Source organism: Beta vulgaris, chromosome 9 (assembly GCF_026745355.1).
Source record: "Beta vulgaris subsp. vulgaris cultivar EL10 chromosome 9, EL10.2, whole genome shotgun sequence".
Classification (NCBI taxonomy): domain Eukaryota; kingdom Viridiplantae; phylum Streptophyta; class Magnoliopsida; order Caryophyllales; family Amaranthaceae; genus Beta; species Beta vulgaris.
The window spans coordinates 35,100,673-35,116,682 of NC_079210.1; the positions used below are offsets into that span (position 1 = coordinate 35,100,673).

General features: G+C 47.2%; 1 protein-coding gene across 1 annotated transcript; it reads right to left on the reverse strand.

The window, feature by feature from the left end:
- Positions 1 to 19: 19 nt before the first annotated feature.
- LOC104903603 (hypothetical protein) lies at positions 20 to 1,078 on the reverse strand. Its single transcript, XM_010691669.3, has 3 exons — positions 799 to 1,078; positions 662 to 723; positions 20 to 310 (listed from the first exon to the last, which is right to left on the reverse strand). The coding sequence occupies exons 1-3, from the start codon at positions 1,046 to 1,048 to the stop codon at positions 203 to 205; spliced, it is 420 nt and encodes a 139-aa protein (XP_010689971.2). The 5' UTR covers positions 1,049 to 1,078; the 3' UTR covers positions 20 to 202.
- Between the last annotated feature and the right edge of the window lie 14,932 nt (positions 1,079 to 16,010).

The following is a 16,010-nucleotide window of genomic DNA, read 5'->3' on the forward strand; positions in this document are numbered from 1 at the left end:
AATTGTACGCCATTAAATCTATAAAAGAACATGCTAGCTAGCAGATGATATTTGGGTAGACCAACAGTTGATATTTGACAATGCTAGTATTGTGAAAAATTGGCAAACACTTGGTTATCATTATCAATACATTTTGTCATCCCAGAAAAGTTATTCTGAATTCTGATGGCGGAAGTTTCAGAGTTGTATGAACGTCTGACGTTCAATCTTCAATAAGAGTTTGGTAGAATATTTTGTAGGCTTCAATTACTTCAAGATACCACATTGCCTCTCTATCAGGATATGCTGAAAGATCAACTATCTTGTGAACCTGGGAATCGGAAAACGGGAAATTATCCAAAATTATCTAAAAATTGCCATCTCTAACATATTAAATTGTAAGTCACTAAATTAGGTTTTCCCCTCTAAATATATCAGATTTGATAAACAATGAGTTAGAAATCTAAATAGTCATATTGAAAGTAGAAGTGCACAAACAATTTCATATACATTTTAAGAGGACAAAATCGAGCTGGCTTGGGTATTACAAACCTGCTCATATCTTCTAGTAGAGATGTTTGTCGAGGAAAATATAATCTTTTAAATAAGAACCACAAACTTAAGAATTAAAACAAACATGTGATGTGTGGTTCAATTTCACAAAAAGGGCTGAAAATTGTACCTTAATCATAGGAATTTCATCAGCACGAATTATGTAAGCTCCGACCACCATCACATACATTCCTAAATTGTTGAAACAATAAAAATTAGGCCAAATCGAAAAAGGAAAAGTGGTAGGATGAAGTGGTAATAAAGTACCAGTGATCCAATGGTTTTGGTTGAGGAAGTCCTGCGAGAGGAGCAATTCAACGATGCCGGTACCATCGTCGAGAAGAAAGCGAGAGCAGTTATCATTTTCGTCGGAGTCGGAAACGGAGACGAGAAGGCCCTGTACCCAGGCGCGTTGGAAGAGGATTCCTCCAAAAGAGAATGAAGATTGTGAAGGAGTCTGCTTAGCTTGTTTTAGTTGTGCGCACATCAGCTTCAGCGCTGCTAGAGTGTAATCCATCCTTGCTTCGCTTTCCTTTCTTTCTCTTTTTTTAATCTGTTATTGATTATATTGGCTCTAGAATTCAAAATTTAATTTGGCGGTAAGCGCTGGCGCCAAATGTGGTTTGTCATCTTCTTAGACTTTTAACTTGTTTTCGATTTTTTTTTGTTTTACTCAAAACTTTTTTTCTTCAGTTCAAATTCAAACAATTCACATTTATAACACGCAAGTACAACTAGTTTTGGTCCTGAACTCCTCGTGTTCATATCAGTACGACTATTATTATAATGTACTACTCCCTCCGTCCCATAATATAAGTCCTGATTCTATTTTTACGCGGGAATTAAGGTAAAGTGGAATCTTGTTTTATTTTGGATAAAAGTATATCTTTGTAATAAAAAATAAAAACTGAATATTAATGTTGCATGGTTTAATGTGTAGAGGAGTTTAATAGGGTAGAAGATTCCAATTTGTCATTAATTATAGTGCATTGGAAGCTGAAATTATGAGGGCATTTTGAGAATAAAATTATTTTCATGAGGGTATTTTGGGCATAATTATTGATTGAAAATAGAAATAGGACTTATATTTTGGGACACCTTATAAAGAAACAGGACTTATATTATGGGACGGAGGGAGTAGTTTTTAACTCATGTAAAAATACACGGGAGGACATACCTTTATGTCAAATTATATATTATTTTTTAGACGAAAAAGACATGTTATTAACGACAACAACATTTTTGTTTAATGAGAGTGAAAATGAAACTTGAAATCAAATTGAATATACAACACATTATTAAAGGAATAAACAATTATACTTTCTCTTTATTGAAACATAAAACACAGTCTCAATTACAATTCTATACACAATTTAAACATTTTGAAAAACTTCCTTATAGACCACATTGGTTGTAACGGATGAGTTGCCAGGATCTTTATCACAAATCAAGATTTTCAAACCTATTTTGCTTGTAACTCTTGAAATAGCCACATACAATTGCTTATGGCTGAACATTGGCCGGGGAGATATAAGCCAACGTGCGCTAAGGATTGTCCTTGGTTTTTATTGATTGTCATTGCAAAACAAACAACCAATGAAAATTGTCTTCTTTGAAATTTTATGGAAAACTTTGTTGCATCTGATGGGGTAAGTGTCATCCACGAAATAAAAAATTTATCACCAACATTACTACCAGATACAGCAGTTGCCTCATAATTCAATTGCTAAGGTGCTTAACGACTAACTTAGTACCATTGCAAAGCCCAGAAGTCTGATCAATATTCCGTAGTAGCATCACCCGTGCCCCTACCTTCATGGTTATATTATGATTTGGCAAATCACCGCAATTGATTGTGTTTCTGTCTAGAAATTAAGGTTAATGGTCTGTGCTGAGCAAGTCCTTAGGTCTGAGCAGAGCTGGTTATCAGTTCACCGGAATCCTGCAAAACACAGAAAAACTACCCTGTGGGTTGTTCCGGGATCGCCCCTCCGACGCTCAAGTCAGTTGATGATTGAGGTAGAGAGAGAGTCTAGAGTGAGAAACTCAAGTTAGTTAGGTGAGAATTCAATACCTTTGCATTGATGTGACAAGAGGTATTTATAATAGTGAGAATTCCCAGAAAATGGTGTGCTGGATGGGACAACTCACCTAGGGATTGGAGATACTTTTCAAGAATGATTCTTGTGGGACCCATGGATCCCCAAATGCTTGTTAGCCATGCTGTAATTGGTGGGACCCACGGAGCTTAGGTGGCGGTGCCACATGGCGTAAGACTCTTGGGGGGATTTAATGGGCCCAAACATTTAGCCCCACGCCAGGAAGGGGCAGAAGAGCCGTCCGACCAGGTGAAGCCCATTCGTGGCGTAATTTTCTTCCCATGATCTGGTGACCGACCTCCACGGGGGAAGACTGATAGGAGACCGGGTCGGGCAAGCGCCGACCAGGTCCATGATGTCAACAGGGCTAGCCTATAGTATTTAGGCCGACCAGGAGCCCCTGGCGACACCGGGTCGGGAATCCTTGAAGGGGGGCCTTCTTGCTACCTGGTCGGGCGTCCATGAAGGGGTACCTGGTCGGATGAGGACTGACCAGGTGCCCTTAGCCCCAATTTTAGACAATATGAAGGGGGATCTGCCCAGCTGCTAGGTGGGGCCTCGAACTGACCGACCGGGGTTCTTGGAGAGGGGATCGGTTCGGATAAGGAGCTAGAACCCCATAGATTGACCGACTAGGTCTTTGAGGAGGAGACCACTTCGGATGAAGGACTAAGTCCCTAAACTGACCGACCAGGTCCCTGAAGAAGAGACCCGCTCGGCTGAGGGGCTAGAGAACCCCACGAACTGACCGACCAGGCCTTTGAGGAGAAGACCAACTCGGCTGAAGGGCTAAAAGAGCCTTCAGACTGACCGACCAGGTCCCGGAGTGGGGAGCCGTTCAGACAGAGGCTAACAAGCCCTGGAGAGGCCGACCAGGTTTCCTAGCACTTAGTTGTTTTTACTAAGTGAAGGGAACCTACAGAGACCTGGTCAGACAATGGGCAAGGGAGCCCCATGTGACCGACCGGGTTCTGGATTGACGGGCGCAGTTCGGACAGGGGTTAACAAGCCCGGGAGAGGTCGACCAGGTTTCCTAGCACTTAGTTTTGATTAAGTGAAGGGAACTTAGCAGCGACCTGGTCGGACAATAGGCAAGGGAGCCCCACGTGACCGACCGGGTTCTGGATTGACGGGCGCAGTTCGGACAGGGGCTAACAAGCCCTAAAGAGGCCGACCAGGTGTTCCCTAGCACTTAGTTGTCTTGACTAAGTGAAGGGAACTTAGCAGAGACATGGTCGGACAATGGGCAAGGGAGCCCCATGTGACCGACCGGATTCTGGATTGACGGGCGCAGCTCCGACAGGGGCTAACATGCCCTGGAGAGGCCGACCAGGTGCTCCTAGCACTTAGTTATCTTGACTAAGTGAAGGGAACTTAGCAGAGACCTGGTCGGACAATGGGCAAGGGAGCCCCATGTGACCGACCGGGTTATGGATTGACGGGCGCATCTCGGACGGGGGCTAACAACCCCTGGAGATGCCGACCAGGTGCTCCCTAGCACTTAATTAAGTTGGCTAAGTGAAGGGAATTAGGAGACTGTCATCTTGTCTGACCGGCGTCCCTGAGGAGGCCGCTGTTATGACCGAGCGGGTGACATTGAGCTGGAAATCAGTGATTTGCCACATGGCATTTCTCAGCTGGGTGGTTGAACTAGAAGCTTTCCAAAAAATGCGACGTTTCATCTTTCATGGGCCGCCTTCTCGAGGGGGAAAATTGTGCCATCTGGAAGCATTTAATAGGCCCATGAAGGGAGGCGTCCCGAGGCACGTCTATATATATGTACGGAGAGGAGAGAGAAATCATTTGTGCATCCTTCACAAAATTTCCAAACTTTCTCTCTCTAAAAGCTCTCCAAAAGCTCTCCCTTCTCTCTACTTTTCAAGCAGATCTTCCGGTTCCAATCGTCCGACCAGGTACGCTTTTGTTTCTTTAGCTTTTTCGCTTTTCTTTTAATAACCTCGGCCGACTCCCTTGTCTATACAATAATGGGAGAATCGTCCGAGTCGGTGACACCCCCGACCTCGCCTCCCTACAATTTGTCCGAGGAGGTGAGAGGAATGGGAATAACGCTGGTGTCAACCTTAATAAGTTGCTCCGACCCCTCGGCGTTCCGCCTGCGGTTCTGCTCCCGAGCCCCTCATCGTCAGTAGAGGAAGAGGCCGAGGGCGCTGTTCCCTTCCCTGGGAAGTGTCCCTGGTCCCTTTCAAAGCCAGTTATTTTGATAAATATATTGATGACGGTGTAGTGAGGGTAACCATGTCGGATGGCGAAGGAGAAACGTCTACTTCCGGCCGACCGGAGTTTCCGGATCTGGATCCGAAGGGGGGGTCCTAGATCTAAGTTTCCTCTGCCTGCGCTGATGAAAGCCTTTCTTGAAGATCCGAGGGGGCAAGCAGCGAGGTTTCAAATAAGGGACCCTTATATGCTAGTCCGACCGGAGGCCTTGCATACCGTTCTGACCCCTCCTCCTGGTTGCACTGCGGTATACTACAAGTCAATGGAGATGGGGCTCCGCTTTCCTCTGACTCCGTTCGTGAAGGATCTTCTTAATGCCTATAACCTGACCATCAGTCAGATTTCGCCGAACTCCTGGGGAGGAATTATAGCAGTTCAGACAATCTGCGCCATGCTGAGTGTCCGACCTACCCTCACCTTGTGGCGCAACATGTTCAAGTTGGTGGAGATGATGGCAGGAGATAACGGTCCGGGTTGGTGGTACTTCTAGGCTCGACAGGGCTATAAGGCCGTACTCGACCTTCCCTCATCGCAGAAAGGATTCAGGAGGGAGTTTGCCTTCGTATTTTTTGGGGGAGACTGGGGGATCCCAACAGTCCGACCAGAGGTCGAGCCAAACCATGAGCTGAACTTCAGGGTCCCTGAAATGTCCGAGGAAGAGGCGATTGCCGCCATCTATATGCAGACCGAGGCCCAAATAGTTCAAGGGGGAGAAGTTTATGTGGCTAGCAACTGGTTGCCGAGCTGCCGCCTTTTCAGAAATGAGCATCTGATGTCGGCGGTCGGGCTGAGCCGGACATTCCCCAAGGGGAATCGACCGAGGGGGTTATTTTACTTGCTTTAATGTTTCTTTTCACTGTTTCTTAACTTTGTTTCCTCTGCAGCTTCTTCTTTAGCCTATCTCCTCGAATCCGACCCTGACATGGCCGAGAAATTGAACTACGCAGCGATGAGAGCAGCTCAGCTCAAGGCCGAGCTGAAGGCCAAGAAGCTCAGTGTTCCTCCTCAACCCAAGGTAAGTCCTGTGATTTAACGTCTTGTCGAGCCTCTTTGTGTCCGACTAACTTCTTCCTTGCTCTGTAGGACCCTTCGAAGCCCAAGGCTTCGAAAAAGAGGAAATAAAGGGCTCCTGAGAAGGTGGCCATGACTGAGAAGGCACTGGCCAAAGCCCAAGTCGAGAAGACCAAAAAGGCCAAATCCGTGGAGGTAAACAGTCCCCGGACGGATGAATGGGCGGACAGGTCCGATGGGACTCGCATTTCTGTTCATTATGAGGACTTCCGCCCCGTCAAGAGTCCTCAGTACACGCCGTTCACCCCTCGCGGTCTTCATGAAGACCCCGAGGAACTTAGCCTGGCTTTGGCCAAGTCCTTCGCCGAGCTGGATGTCCACGGGCTTGACATCCATTGGACAAATGCGGTGGAGTGCCTCTACAGCGCTGCCGACCAGGAGCATATCGCGGCGACCAGCGGACCTCAGGAGACAAACGACTTGTTCCGCAGCTGGGTCGAGGTGACCTCCGCTCTTTACCTTGTTTGATTTTATTTGTTTTAAGGATGCTGATCACTGTTTTTCATTTCAGTTTTCCGCTCGGCTGGTCAATGTGGCTAGGAACAAGGTTCACTTGGCCGATAAGGTGACGACTTTGGAGGCCAAAGGCAAGAAGCACTTCGATGAGCTTCATGCTGCAAAGGAGGGCCAACGGATAGCCAAGGCCAAACTTGCGAATGCTGAGTGCTGCATCAAGCGCGACGAAGAGGATTCCAGGCCGAACGGGATAAATGGGCTCTGGACAAGGCTGCGCTGATCAAGGCCAGGGAGGAGGCTGAGCTGGCTGCTGACAATCGGGCAGCTGACGCTCTGAGGAAGGTGGCCGAGCTGGGTGCCACTTTGGCCGAGCTAGAGAAACAGCCGAAGACCGGTGACGAATGGTTCGCGACTTGGAAAGAATCCAACGCTTGCGAGACTTTTGTCAACGAGGTCGGCTCGACCGCGCAAAAGATGGGGGTGGACGACGCCCTCAAGAGAATGAAGGCGGCCTTGTCCAGATCACACCCGTCCTTCTCCTGGGCCGAGGCGATGGCGAGTTATGACGCCTTTCTGAAGGAAGAGGATCAGGCCCTTCTCTCTGAGCTACAAATCGCTCTTTCTGATGATGAGGATGCGGCCGAGGAGGTTGCTGAGGAAGCTGCGGAGGAGGCCGCCGAGGACCAGGACCAAGAGGTGGCTAGGTCCGAAGAGCACAATGGGAGTACTAATGATCAGACCGACCCCCTGCTGTCTAGGCCTTTATTTTGTACTTATTTTGTTTAACTGGCCTTGGTAGTACCAGGCTTTAGGATGTAACTCTTTATGACTTCAATGCATTATATTTTCTTCTATTATGTCTGAGCACCTTTGTTTGTCAATTGCAATTATTTTCGATTCTGTTCCAAGTGTCGTTTTCCGGACTGGTTAAGTCGTGCCATGATAGCGTTGGTCGGAATTGACTTAGTTAAAAATGAAATTCAACATTGAAACTGACTGGTTAAGTCTGATAAAATCGAAACTGACTGTTAAGTCTATTCATAACTTGAAACTGACTAGTTAAGTCTTTACATGTACGACCTGAAATGGTCCGAGCAATTACATGCCATACTTGGCCGGTTTACATCATATATATGCCCCAATTGAAATTGACAAACATTAGACATAGTACTTCTTGAGGTTGTCCAAGTTCCATGGCCGAGCAAGTGGAATGCCTTTAGGGTTCTCAAGTTGGAATGTGCCAGGCTTGATTACTTTGGTGACTTTGTAAGGACCATCCCAGTTAGCCCCCAACTTGCCTTTGAGGTGTGAGAGCCCTGTTGCTTCGACCTTTCTGACCACCCAATCTCCGAGCTGGATTGGCCTCGTTTTAACTCGACGATTGAATTGCCGAGTCACTCTTTGCTTGTAGCGGATCGACCTTAGCAGGGCATTGCCCCTTGTTTCTGGTAGTAGGTCGAGGTTAACAGGCTTCTCTTCTTTGTTTTGCTCGAAGTCATAGAAGGTGATTCGAGGCGATGGGATGCCGACCTCTACTGGCAGGACCGCTTAGACCTGGCAAAGTTGGTGCTGATCCGAAAATCCGGTCCGAAATATCCGATCCGTGGTCCGATCTGGGTCCGAACGAGACGGTCCGAACCTTGATCCGAATCCGAAACGGTCCCGATCTGGTTCGAATCCCAATCCGAAATAATCTTGAGCCGAAACTCATCAGAAATCCGAATGATTCGATATAATCTTACCCGATCCGAAACCGATCCGACATGATCTAAAACTGATCCAACCCGAAGGTAAACCGATCCGAAATTATTGGTTTCGATTAGGCTTTGATCCGAAATACCCCAAACTTACCCGTTTTTTTATATAAAAAAATATCATTGGCATAAGTATTCCATCCATTCCACCATAGTCCGATTCCGATCCGAAATAATAGTCCGAACGATGACCCAATTTGAAACGATCCGATCCCGGTCCGAATGGAACTTGATCCGAAAACGGTCTGATCTGAATTGGTCCGGTCCAATTCCGATCCGAAATAATAGTCCGAACGATGACCCAATCCAAACGGTCCGATCCGGTCCGATCATAGTCCGAATGTAACTTGATCCGAAAACGGTCCAATCTGAATTGGTCCGGTCCGAATCCGATCTGATTGGTTCGATTGCCAGGTCTAGGACCGCTTCACTACCATATACCAAACCGAACGGGGAGTGTCCCGTTGCTTCCTTAGTAGTTGTTCGAGCAGACCAGAGAACTCCGGGTAGGTCGTCTACCCAAGCCCCTTTTGTTGCGTCAAGGGATTTTTTGATTCCTTTGAGCACTATCTTGTTAGCAGCTTCAGCTTGACCGTTGGTTTGTGGTCGGGACACTGCTGAGAACCTGGTCTGTATGCCAAAACGAGCACAATACTCCCGAGTTGGTCCGCTGTTGAATTGTCGACCATTGTCTGAGACCAAGGCTCTAGGTACCCCAAACCATGTAATTATGTTTCTCCAGATAAAGGCTTGCACTTGCTTGTCAATGATGGAAGCGAGTGGCTCGGCCTCTGTCCACTTGGTGAAATAGTCTATTGCCACTATTAGGAACCTGCGCTGACCTGATGCTGGGGGGAAGGGGCCGAGTAGGTCCATGCCCCATTAGTCGAATGGTAGAACTGCTTGGATGGAGGTGAGGGGGGTGGCTGGGGCTCTGGGAATATCCGAATGGATTTGGCAGGATGGGCACCTCTTCACCAGATCTTGTGCATCTGCCTTGAGAGTAGGCCAGTAGTATCCTGCCCTTAGAGCTTTCCCAGCTATAGTTCTCCCCCCTTGGTGGCTGCCACACGCCCCTTGGTGTATTTCCCTTAGGATGTAGTTTCCTTCTTCGGGAGTTACACACTTTAGAAGTGGGTGCGTGTATGATTTCTAGTAGAGCTGCTCATCATGCCATATGAACCAACCTGCTCGGTGCTTGATCCTTTCGGCTTCCTTGATCTCTGCTGGGAGGATTCCATCCCTCAAATATCCGACCACTTCGTCCATCCAAGTAGATGTCCGATCTAAGATCAACTGTTCCTTGGCGTTTATGCTGGGCTGGCGAAGTACCTCCCACATGATGGTCCGAGGAGCCGACCCCTCTGCCGAGCTGGCCATGTGAGCTACGGCATCGGCTTGTTGGTTTTCCGACCTGGGTATGTGGCTGATGTGGAAATGGGAGAGCTTTTTGATGAACTCTTGAGCTTTGGCCAGGTACATTCTCATGTTATCTTCCTTGGCCTCGTACTCTCCTGAGACCTGACCCACTATTAGTTGGGAATCTGATCGGGCCTCAATAACTGTAGCTCCCGCCAAAATGCAAAGCTGAAGTCCTAGGATGAGAGCCTCATATTCTGCTTCGTTGTTTGACCCCAGGAATTCGAACTTGATTGCACACTCCATCTTCTCCCCGACCGGGGGTTTGAGCACTAGCCTCGCTCCGCACCCCGACTTGGTGGAAGAACCATCTACAAACAATTCCCACTCTTCTCTTTGGCCGACCGGGGGCCGAGTTGTGCACTTTGTTATAAAGTCGGCTAAGGCTTGAGCTTTTATGGCTCTCCTGGGTTCATATTCTAAACCGAAATCAGCCAATTGGTCGGCCCAGTCTGTCATCCGACTGGAGTGGTTCCTGCTTTCAATTACTTTGCGAAGGGGTTGTCCGGTGAGGACTTTGATCTGGTGGGCTTGAAAGTAGGGTTTCAGCTTTCTCTAGCCATGACGAGGGCGAAGACCATTTTCTCCACCTGCTGTACTTTGCTTCTGCCCTCGAAAGGCATGGCTATGAAGTAGACCGGGTGCTGTGTCCCTTCCCTTTCGGCCACCAGCACGGCACTTAGGCGTATTCGATACTGCCAGGTATATAGAACAATGTTTCCCCCGGTAAGGGGGACATAAGCTTTGGAAGCGTTGAAAGGTGAAGTTGTGGGAGGTGAAGGCTTCTCAGCCTCCATCCCTAGGTGAATTCTTTCTCTTGAGGGCCTTGAAAAAGAACAGGCTCTTATCAGCCGACCGTGATAGGAATCGTCCGAGAGCAGCTAGGCATCCTGTTAGGCGCTGCACTTCTCTGACATTTCGAGGGGATTTCATCTCGAGCACTGCTTTTATCTTGTCGGGGTTGGCTTCAATACCCCTTTCATCAACTAGAAATCCGAGGCACACCCCTTTTACCCCAAAGACGCACTTCTTAGGGTTGAGCATCATACGATACTTCCTCAGTGTGCTCAGCGTCTCCCTAAGGTCGGCTGGGTGATCAGAATGTGCCTTGCTTTTGACTATCATATCGTCAACGTATACCTCTATGTTCCGACCCAACTGATCACTGGAAATTTTGTTAACTGTCCGCTGGTAGGTGGCTCCAGCATTTTTCAGTCCGAACGGCATCATTTTGTAGCAATAAACCCCTTGGGGGGTAGTGAAGGCGGTATGTACCCGATCATGCTTTGCCATCGGAATTTGATGATAGCCTGCATTGGCATCCATGAAACTTAAGAGGGCATGACCAGCCGTAGAATCGACCAGCTTATCAATTTTGGGCAGAGGATGGTTATCTTTCGGACAGGCCTTGTTCAGGTCTGTGAAATCCACACACATGCGCCAACCCACTCGGCTTCTTACCAGTACTACATTGGCTAACCATTCCGAGTACTGGCATTCTTCAATGAACCCTGCTTCGAGCAGCTTCTTGACCTCGACCGCGCAGCTTTGCATCTCTTCCGGACCTTGATGCCTTAGCTTTTGTTACCGACTTGTACCCCTCCTTGATGTTGAGTTCATGGCACATAATTTTGGGATCAAGACCGGCATTTCTGAGGCTTCATACGCGAACACGTCTTGGTATTCCCTGAGCACCTCCACTACCTGTGCTCTTGTTTCTGGGTTTAGGGCCTTGCCCACCATCACAGTCCGACCGGGTTCCGCCCCGATCACTACTTCTTCGTCTTCCTCAGCTGGCTGAGGTCGTTCGTACTGCTTAGGGTTCTCTGTGATGTATACCCCCAGATTTTTTGGTGAACCTTCTTCTCTTTTCCTCTTCTTCGAGTCCTCTTTAACGTCGACTTCAGTTCTGCTCTTCAAGCTGTTAACATAGCATTCTCGCCCGGCCTGCTGATCCCCTTGTATTTTTCCGACCTTCCCCTCATCTGTTTCGAACTGCATGAGGAGTTGGTAGGTGGAGATAGCAGCCTTTGTTTTGTTCAGAGTGGGTCGTCCCATTATTATGTTGTATGGTAGAGGGATGTCGACCACTAGGAAGTCAATCGGTAGGCTTCTTCCCTTGCCTTTCTCACCCATCCGAGTGGGGAGCTTTATCGATCCGACAGGCTGCACGGAGTTACCCCCGAAGCCTCTGAGTGGCTGGTCGAGGGGTGTGACATCCTTCTCACTGTATTTCAGCTTCTTCAGGCATTCCAAGGTGATGATGTCGGCTGACGACCCACTATCAACCAAAACGCGCTTTACCCGGGAATTGGCTACCTTGAGTTCGATGACCAGGGGATCATCATGAGGTACACAGACCGACCGGCTGGATTCCCCGAACGCCATTACGGGACAGTCCGACCAGCTCGGCTTAACTTCCAAAACTTGATGCTTAAGGTTTTTGAGGTGGGCTTTCCTAGCCCGACCGGTTAGGCCTCCTGAGGCGAAGCCACCAGCGATGACCCCGATGAAGCCCTCTATATCCCCACTATTTGTCTGACCGACCTTTTGCTTCCCTTTCTCTTTGCTAGTGTGCTTGAGGTAACGGTTCAGCTTCCCCTGGTCAGCCAGGTTATCCAGTCCTTTCTTCAGCTCTCTGCAATCTTTTGTGGTATGACCACATTCTCGGTGGTACTCACACCACTAGCTTTTGTCCCGCCGATAGGCTGAGGTCCTGATGGGTGGGGGATTGGGTAGCATGGATTTATGTTTGATGTCCAAGTAGATTTCTCTCCGATTCTTGTTAAAACGAGGGTCGTTTCCATGGTCTGTAAATCTGTCCGACCTACCGCTCGTTTTCTGCTGCTTGGGCTGATCTCTGTTACTGCCCTCTTCCTTTCTCTTCTTACTTCCTTCTTCCGAGTGACGACAGATGTCCGCCGCTTGGATAAATCTCTGAGCCTTTGCCATGGCCTCGGAAAAAGTCTTGACTTCGCTCTCTGCCAATGTCCATCTGAGCCGGCCAGGCTGCAATCCGGACATGAGAGCAGCGAACGCAACTGCATCCTGCAGGTCGGACACTTTTAGAGATTCTTCATTGAACCTCTTTATGTAGTCGGCTAGACTTTCATTCTTCTCTTGTTTGACTTCCATGAGGTGCAAGCTTGTCTTCTTTTGCCTCTTTCCGGCAACGAATTGATGGGTAAACATGTGCTCGAGTACCGCGAAATCAGTGATGATTCCGGCCGGCAGCTCTTGGAACCAATTCAGCGCGAGCCCCTTCAGGGTGGTGGGGAAGAACCGACACCATGTGGCCTCGCAACTGGTTTGCACACTCATCTGAGCCTTGTATGTGGCCATATGATCTTCCGGGTCGGTTAAGCCCGCAAATTGCTCGATCAGCGGTGTTCTAACTTTCCCTTGGGTAGGGGTGTCAATGATCTCTCGACTGAACGAGGTCATGAACTTCAAGCTTCCGTTGCCCAGTCTTAGAGGCTTGGACTGCGCCGAGTCGCCTTGTCCTTCTCGCTGAGCTGCCTTGCGATCTAAGAACTGACGGGCATCATACCCCTTACTACGGCGCTTCTCGTTAAGAATGTTCCTAGCATCCTCCGGCTTGCGACCAGGATTTCCTCTCGGTGACCTGGAGACGTGTGTCTCTTCTCTTCGGAGGGCACTTTCCCGATGGCCGACCTCTCCCCAGGTGGAGGGCGCTCATCTTGCCGGGAGGGTGCCCTTTGAGACCGACCAGGCTCCCGAGCTGCTGACCTTTGCCGGTTAGGATGGCCATGGTTAGAGCGAGGATTGCGTTCTTCCCTATGAGATTGTCTTTAGACATTGTCATCGCGTTGCTGGAGGTTGAGTTGATTCTGACCTTGTCTCAGTTGGAGGGTAGTCAGCATTTGCATGAGGCTTTGTTGTAGGGTTTGTTGCACATGAGCTGCTATGAGTGTTATATCAGCTGTGAGCAAGGGTTGGGGGTCAACATGTTGTATTTCCCGAGAGGGGGATGGCTGCTGCTCCTGAGAGAGTTCCAGGTTAGGGTCCAGCGTATGAACTGAGGGGGATCGGGTTCGTGCTGATCTCCTCTGTTGTGGTGAGGGTTCCCTCTCGGATCGTTGGGGTTGAGTGGATTGTTTGTTACGGGCGTTCTTGGATGGTGCCATAGCTGAATAACACTGGGGTCAAGTCCTGCTGAGTAGCGAATGAACTTTTCTGAGTGGTGGGGAAATAACTTTCTGTACTATCCCCACAGACGGCGCCAAACTGTTTCTGTCTAGAAATTAAGGTTAATGGTCTGTGCTGAGCAAGTCCTCAGGTCTGAGCAGAGTTGGTTATCAGTTCACCGGAATCCTGCAAAACACAGAAAAACTACCTTGTGGGTTGTTCCGGGATCTCCCCTCCGACGCTCAAGCCAGTTGATGATTGAGGTAGAGAGAGAGTCTAGAGTGAGAAACTCAAGTTAGTTAGGTGAGAATTCAATACCTTTGCATTGATGTGACAAGAGGTATTTATAGTAGTGAGAATTCCTAGAAAATGGTGTGCTGGATGGGACAGCTCACCTAGGGATTGGAGATACCTTTTCAAGAATGATTCATGTGGAACCCATGTATCCCCAAATGCTTGTTAGCCATGCTGTAGTTGGTGGGACCCACGGAGCTTAGGTGGCGGTGCCACATGGCGTAAGACTCTTGGGGGGATTTAATGGGCCCAAACAGATTGTATTCAGAAATTCAGTAGAGTACTTCTCGTGTATTCCGAAATTCCCTTCCTCCATTGAAATTGCATCTGAACTCAAGTACGCTCTTTCTTCACCTGGTAAGCGTGACAAAACACGATCATTAACCATGTCAGCAATTTCGTTAGTTGGAGCAAGAATAACTCTTTCTTGAAAATAACTTGCTTCCCAGATGTTATCTTCTAGATCAGGATATGTGCTATCGACTATTGCAGAAATAGGGTCACCTCTTCCGTATATCAATGCTTCATGAGGAATTTCTACATTGGCTTCACCATCATTCGGTTCACCAACTTTGTCGTCCCCGATATTCAAAATGCCACTAGAGAACTCCCTCATTTCTTCCAGATTTGACTTATCGGATCCTGTTCTGAGACGCATGTTTTATGTGAATCTAAGCACACGACAAAAGTGCCATAAATAAGAACTAATAATTGCTAAAAAGACAATAGCTTGCCTGATACCTTTGGGAACAACAGGCAATATTTGTCTCAAGTCACCAGCGAACACAACCACCTTACCACCAAATGGGATATGACGATTTGTTGGATTTATAACATCCTTTAAGCTTCTATCAAGAGCTTCAAAGCAATATTTATGCATCATGGGAGCTTCATCCCAAATGATAAGCTTTGTCTTCATAAGTAGTCCTGTCAAGTCCGATCCAGGCTTAATGCCATGACATGTTGAGTTCTCATCGACATTTAGCGGTAGGCCAAATCTAGAATTCGTAGTTCTCCCACGTGGAAGCAACAAAGAGGCGATTCCACTTGATGCAACTGGCAAAATAATTTCCCCTTTACGCCTTAATGTTGCACATAATAATCTCCATAGGTATGTCTTTCCCGTTCCTCCATAACCATACAATGAATACACCTCCTTTACTGCGCAATCAGCAGACATAATTTCATTATAAATTCCACTCTACTCATCAGTCAGTCCAGCATAAAAATTTTGAAACTCCTTTTATAATTGCTCTTGGTCATACGAAAGCTCATCCATAATGAGCTTATTTTGAACATCTGATACAATCAAGTCATTTGGAAATGGCATTCACGTATATAACAGTGCTACCATTACTTTGTGACTTAGCTTCGATGTCAGGCAAAGCAAAGTTTTTCAACTGTTCATCACTTAGACGTAATGCTACAAAACGAACACAATGTGTGATAGGAAAAAATTTAAGTTGTTTCTGTAAGATAATTTAATATACACATTTATTATATAAAGTGATATAAAAGTAAATATACCTCCGTCTTGGAAAAGTCTGTGTTGTCTATGTACAATATCGTTGGAAAGAAGGTGCCAAGTTTTTTCCCAAATAGTCTCAGGTTTTGTCAAACTACATGACAACAATAGCATGTTGAAAAGATTGTGGAGATACTGTCCAAATTCTCTAAAACCAACTTTTATTATAGCATCAATACACTCCTTGTCATCATCTAACAAACCTCTAGCATAACATGCTTCTTTGAATGTTACATATTGTACTCCATCAACAACGCATATGTCTTTATAACACGTTGCACCTTTCACAAAATTTAATAATGTCCGCAAATAGATTTTTTCACTTGTTGCTCCTAGGGACACATGATAAATTATTCCGATGCAAAATCTCTTTTTTTGAGGTATCCATTCAGGTGGACCTTGTTGCCATACAAATTTTGTATGGAATTTAACATAGCTTAGTTCTATTGCTTCAGCATATCTTTTGTTGCACTCCAT

Excerpts from the sequence above, each read along its gene's own strand:
- LOC104903603 (XM_010691669.3), bottom strand. The coding sequence starts at position 1,048 with ATGGATTACACTCTAGCAGCGCTGAAGCTGATGTGCGCACAACTAAAA. Across the intron at positions 724-798 it reads CCAAAACCATTGGATCACTG|GAATGTATGTGATGGTGGTC; the intron begins GTACTTTATTAC and ends TCAACAATTTAG. Across the intron at positions 311-661 it reads ATGAAATTCCTATGATTAAG|GTTCACAAGATAGTTGATCT; the intron begins GTACAATTTTCA and ends TCCGATTCCCAG.